The sequence below is a fragment of the Hevea brasiliensis genome, chromosome 9, assembly GCF_030052815.1.
Source record: "Hevea brasiliensis isolate MT/VB/25A 57/8 chromosome 9, ASM3005281v1, whole genome shotgun sequence".
Lineage (NCBI taxonomy): Eukaryota > Viridiplantae > Streptophyta > Magnoliopsida > Malpighiales > Euphorbiaceae > Hevea > Hevea brasiliensis.
Genome location: NC_079501.1, coordinates 12,475,933 through 12,481,520, shown reverse-complemented (window position 1 = coordinate 12,481,520; position 5,588 = coordinate 12,475,933). Strand labels below are relative to the sequence as shown.

At 34.0% G+C, this 5,588-nt stretch overlaps 1 protein-coding gene and 1 non-coding gene across 2 annotated transcripts; both read left to right on the top strand.

Annotated features, from left to right (window-relative positions):
- The first annotated feature begins 94 nt into the window (after positions 1 to 94).
- On the top strand, positions 95 to 167 carry TRNAA-UGC (transfer RNA alanine (anticodon UGC)). The gene has a single exon. It is a non-coding gene; the product is annotated as a tRNA-Ala (tRNA).
- Positions 168 to 1,097: 930 nt separating this feature from the next.
- On the top strand, positions 1,098 to 4,215 carry LOC110653333 (G2/mitotic-specific cyclin S13-7). Its single transcript, XM_021808920.2, has 8 exons — positions 1,098 to 1,395; positions 2,168 to 2,265; positions 2,368 to 2,598; positions 2,693 to 2,818; positions 2,897 to 3,145; positions 3,234 to 3,395; positions 3,491 to 3,672; positions 3,799 to 4,215. The coding sequence occupies exons 1-8, from the start codon at positions 1,356 to 1,358 to the stop codon at positions 3,941 to 3,943; spliced, it is 1,233 nt and encodes a 410-aa protein (XP_021664612.2). The 5' UTR covers positions 1,098 to 1,355; the 3' UTR covers positions 3,944 to 4,215.
- Positions 4,216 to 5,588: the final 1,373 nt, after the last annotated feature.

The window sequence follows — 5,588 nt, the reverse complement described above, 5'->3', positions numbered from 1 at the left end:
CCCTGTGTATTGTCCATTTTTGTCCGTCTCAATCTTGAGCGAAGAAATTTACAATAAATGTATAAAAGTGTTCTTTTCTAAACTATAAACAGGCGGGGATGTAGCTCAAATGGTAGAGCGCTCGCTTTGCATGCGAGAGGTATAGGGTTCGATACCCTGCATCTCCAATCCTTTGCATTTTTTACCAAGGTTAAGCAGTTCAACTTAATCAACACCAATGCTCTTTTTTTTTTTATCCTTTAAGTGCTTACGGAGTTACTGTTCGGGTTAAATTATTTTTTAATATAATAAATCCTAATAAATTATTTTCAATTAATTTAAATGCATCAAAATTAAATTTAATTCTCAAATGATTTAAATATACACTTTTATTTGGACTTAATATATTCATAATTCATTATTTTTAAAATTATAATTTTTTTTATTATAATTAATTTTAACTAAAATTCAAACTCAATATTTATGATAATAAAAACGTCTTCGATAATATTAAATTAAAATTTATTAATATTATAATTAATTTTTTTATATAAAAGATTAATATTAACACACAAATTTAAGTGTATATTTTTTAATAAAATTATGATAATTTTATAAGAGACATTAATCTTTATAAGTCTACAAAGACTCTTCAACAATCATATAGAATTCAAAGGATCAATCCATTTGTTCTACTAATTTACCCCTTAACATTTTACACTTCTTTGATTAAAAATAAATATGCATATAAAAGTTCAAAGAAATGATAATTTTTTAATAAAATCATGATAAATTTATCACGACACAGATAATTTTTATAAGTTTATAATTTTTTTTCAATTTAATTATATTAATTTTTTATTAAAAAATTGAGGGAACGAAGACTTAGTATCGCAATTAATAGAAATAATTAGTTTTAAACTTATTTCTTTGTCCGACATTCCGGCTCAGTAGAAGTGTTCGTATCACTAACGGCTAGAAAATTCCAAAACTTGAAACCCAGAATTGGGCGTTAACCACTTGATAACCGTTGGATGCATCCAACGGTTGAAACGAAACAAAAAATAAGACCGTTAGAGAGGCTCGCGTCTCTTCAAAAGGATTTGCAGAGAGATATTTAAAACAAAGGATTTTAACCCTCTCTTCCCTTCCCACTCCAGACAAGTTGAGAAAGCGAACAAGAAACAGAGAAAGAAAGAAGGATTCTACAAGGGTGATAAAAGGGGTTTTGTGCAGAGAGAGAGAGGGTGGCGACCGTAGACGCAGAAGAAGGAGGGACGCGCTCTAGTCTTCTCCAAGAGCTTCTCTCATCACTGTTTGCAAAAGTATTTGGTAAAAACCAAGAACAATCCGACGAAGAAGAAGAAGAACCTGAAATGGAGTCGAGAGCTGATGTTCCTCATCAACAGCTAAGAGGTTACTAATCATCACTCTTGATTTTGATTTGATTTCTTTTCTTTTCTTATCTTTTCTTTTTCTTTTTTGGGAGTTGAAAAGGTTCTTCAATTAACTGCAAATAGCGTTGTGGGTTTTCTGATTTATTTTGGGGTCTGGTTCTGTTCTCGATTTCTTTTATGGTTTTTTTTCATATAATAGTTGAAGTAATAAACAATTCCTTTAAGACTTATCTCATAGTTATTGTTATAATATAATAATTTCTTTCTTCATTGATTTTGTATGTTAACGTTCATTGATTAATTTATATTTCTTTTTAGATCTGACTTTGTAGACGGATTTTATTTTATGTGTTTTCTCCTAAATTTGACAACAGGCTATTTAATTATGAGCGCTGGATTCTTGCATTTTGAATATATTTAGAGGAATTCATCAGTAGTTATCTTCAAGTTCACTGTCGTTTTCCTGGAAAATTCTTTTTCTTTCAAGTGTTTTGCAAAATCTCCAACTGGGTTGATTCTTGGTATACAGATTTCTCAAGTGATACTTTATCTAGTTTCTTGTTTCTTTTCTTCTTATTTATTTTCCCATCATAAATAATCTCCTATCAGATTTGATCATCAAAGAAGAAATCTTCTAAATATTATGTTTTCAGTTGATGCATTTATTAAAGTATTGCTTAATTAGCTTTTTGAGACATTTTTTTTGTGTTCTTTTTTATGTATTTTGACACAACTTTTGCTGGGAGTTCTCCTTCACCAATGTTTTTGATCCATGTTATTTTTGCTTTTAGGAGAGGTGAAACAGAAGAACGTTGCAGCTGATGGAAGGAATAGAAGAGTGCTTAAAGACATTGGTAATTTGGTGAATGATCGAGCCCTGCAAGGGAAGGTAGGGTAATGACTATATCGTTTTGTATTTCATTTACCAAATAGAATCAGATTTAGAATACAATCCCACCTATTGAATTTTTTGAACTTTGCCAATTTTCAGAAACCATTTACAGATGTTAGTAATGTGGTTGGAGCTGTGAGAGGTCCAGTGGCAACAAGGGCAGCTGCAAAAAAGCTAGTTGAGAAGAAGCAGGTACCTGAGACTGTGATTGTGATAAGCTCTGATGAAGAAAGTGAGAATATTAAACCTGTTAGCAGAAGAGTATCAAAAGAAGGGTTTTCAAGGAAGGAAGTCAAAACCCTAACTTCCATCCTGACTGCAAGGAGCAAGGTGTTTTTCTAAAAAAAAAATAAAAAATTGTTCTATTTTCTTTTTGGTTTATGATTGGTTGTGCTGAGTGCTGACCTGGTTTGATTAATCTCAGGCTGCTTGTGGACTTGCCAAAAAGCCAGAAGATTTACTGGTGAACATTGATGCCGCTGATGTTGAAAATGAGTTGGCTGTGGTTGAATATGTTGATGATATCTACAAGTTCTACAAGCTCACAGAAGTAATTATTATATCTTTCAACTCCCCATTTTCTCCTTCTCCCTTTTTTACCGATTAAGCTGATGGGCTCCTTTTGCAGGCTGATGGTAGGGTGCAAGACTATATGCACTTGCAGCCCGACATAAATGTAAAGATGAGATCAATTCTTGTGGATTGGTTGATTGAAGTTCATCGCAAATTCGAACTCATGCCAGAAACTCTCTACCTTACCTTAAATATAATTGATCGATTCCTTGCTGTCAAGGTTGTACCAAGGAGGGAACTTCAATTGGTTGGCATCAGCTCAATGCTCATTGCATGCAAGTATGAAGAAATATGGGCACCAGAGGTATTCTTTGTCATGTCCTATTGAGCTGTCTAGGGAGTAATTGTTCACACTGACATGTATTCCTTATATTTGTTTCTGAAATTTGCAGGTCAGTGACTTCATTTGCATATCAGATAATGCCTATATCAGAGAACAGGTTCTTACAATGGAAAAAGCTATCTTGGGAAAGTTGGAATGGTATTTAACTGTTCCTACACCATATGTCTTCCTTGTTAGATATATCAAAGCGTCGGTTCCATCTGATAAGGAGGTACCAATATACATAACTTTTCCAGAATTTGCTTTTTAAATCTGCCTTTCAGTTAGATTTGTCCCAGATTAGTTGATCCTATCTTACTAATGTAGATGGAGAATATGGTGTTTTTCCTAGTTGAACTTGGTCTGATGCAATATCCAGTGGTTATCATGTACTGCCCCTCATTGATCGCTGCATCTGCTGTGTATGCCGCTCGTTGTACCCTTGATAAGAGCCCCTTTTGGACTGAAACTCTAAAGCATCACACAGGATACAGTGAAAATATGCTAATGTAATTCCTTTTCTTACATTTCATTTATGACCTATGCACCACAATTTGCACACACTATTTTGTTGGTGGAATAGAGAAGCAGAGAACAATAACAAATATAAGTCTTCTTATTTTGTAATGTGACAGGGATTGTGCAAAGCTTCTGGTTAAATTTCATTCAGCCGCTGCTGAAAGCAAACTCAAGGCTGTTCATAAGAAATTCTCAAGTACAGATCGTGGAGCTGTGGCTCTTCTTACCCCAGCAAAAAGTCTTTTGGCACAATCATCCTGAAGAACTCAGAAAAACAAGATATCTTTTTGATGGTCTAATTTCCATATTGTCAGCTTTTGTGGTCCGTGGTTAGTGAGTGATAATCCTTTTTGGGGTGGTGAGTGTGGTAGTGAAGGTGTGTAACAATGCTTGAGTTGAGTTTATTGTCAGTGTTCATAGGAAGATCATGCTTCTTTTGTGATCTGTAGTTAGTGTTATTAACATCTTTCTTTTGGTGAAAGATTTGTGAAGTGTGAATGCTTGATTTTTGAATATCAGATTTGTTTTGTATAGCTGAGTAATACTGGTGTTTGTCTGATTTTTTATTATTAGAATTATTTGCTTATGAACTAGATTCTGCAAAAAGCCAATTTGGTTTGCCACTGTTATATCTTTTGGGGGTGGTGAGTGTAGTAGTGATTAGTGAAGGTGTGTAACAGATGCTTGATTTGAGTTTATAGTCAGTGTTCATAGGGAAGATCATGCTTCTTTTGTGATCTGTACTAAGTGTCAATAACATCTTTTGGTGAAAGATTTGTGAAGTGTGAATGCTTGATTTTTGAATATCAGATTTGTTTTGTATAGCTGAGTAATACTGGTGTTTGTATGATTTTTTATTATTAGAATTATTTGTTTACGAACTAGTTTCTGCAAAGAGCCAATTTGGTTTGCCACTGTTTATATCTTTTGGGGGTGGTGAGGGTGGCAGTGAGTAGTGAAGGCGTGCAACAAATGCTTGATTTGAGTTTATAGTCAGTGTTCATAGGGAAGATCATGCTTCTTTTGTTTGGTTTGAACTAGATTCTGCAAAAAGCCAATTTGGTTTGCCACTGTTATATCTTTTGGGGGTGGTGAGTGTAGTAGTGATTAGTGAAGGTGTGTAACAGATGCTTGATTTGAGTTTATAGTCAGTGTTCATAGGGAAGATCATGCTTCTTTTGTGATCTGTACTAAGTGTCAATAACATCTTTTGGTGAAAGATTTGTGAAGTGTGAATGCTTGATTTTTGAATATCAGATTTGTTTTGTATAGCTGAGTAATACTGGTGTTTGTATGATTTTTTATTATTAGAATTATTTGTTTACGAACTAGTTTCTGCAAAGAGCCAATTTGGTTTGCCACTGTTTATATCTTTTGGGGGTGGTGAGGGTGGCAGTGAGTAGTGAAGGCGTGCAACAAATGCTTGATTTGAGTTTATAGTCAGTGTTCATAGGGAAGATCATGCTTCTTTTGTGATCTGTACTAAGTGTCAATAACATCTTTTGGTGAAAGATTTGTGAAGTGTGAATGCTTGATTTTTGAATATCAGATTTGTTTTGTATAGCTGAGTAATACTGGTGTTTGTATGATTTTTTATTATTAGAATTATTTGTTTACGAACTAGTTTCTGCAAAGAGCCAATTTGGTTTGCCACTGTTTATATCTTTTGGGGGTGGTGAGGGTGGCAGTGAGTAGTGAAGGCGTGCAACAAATGCTTGATTTGAGTTTATAGTCAGTGTTCATAGGGAAGATCATGCTTCTTTTGTGATCTGTACTAAGTGTCAATAACATCTTTTGGTGAAAGAGCTGTGAAATGTGAATGCTTGTGTTTGTCTGATTTGATTGCTAGAATTATTTGCTTATGAACTAGATTCTGCAAAAAGCCAATTTGGTTTGCCAGTGAGTC

Excerpts from the sequence above, each read along its gene's own strand:
- LOC110653333 (XM_021808920.2), top strand. The coding sequence starts at position 1,356 with ATGGAGTCGAGAGCTGATGTTCCTCATCAACAGCTAAGAG. Across the intron at positions 2,819-2,896 it reads AGTTCTACAAGCTCACAGAA|GCTGATGGTAGGGTGCAAGA; the intron begins GTAATTATTATA and ends CTCCTTTTGCAG. Across the intron at positions 3,396-3,490 it reads CGGTTCCATCTGATAAGGAG|ATGGAGAATATGGTGTTTTT; the intron begins GTACCAATATAC and ends TTACTAATGTAG.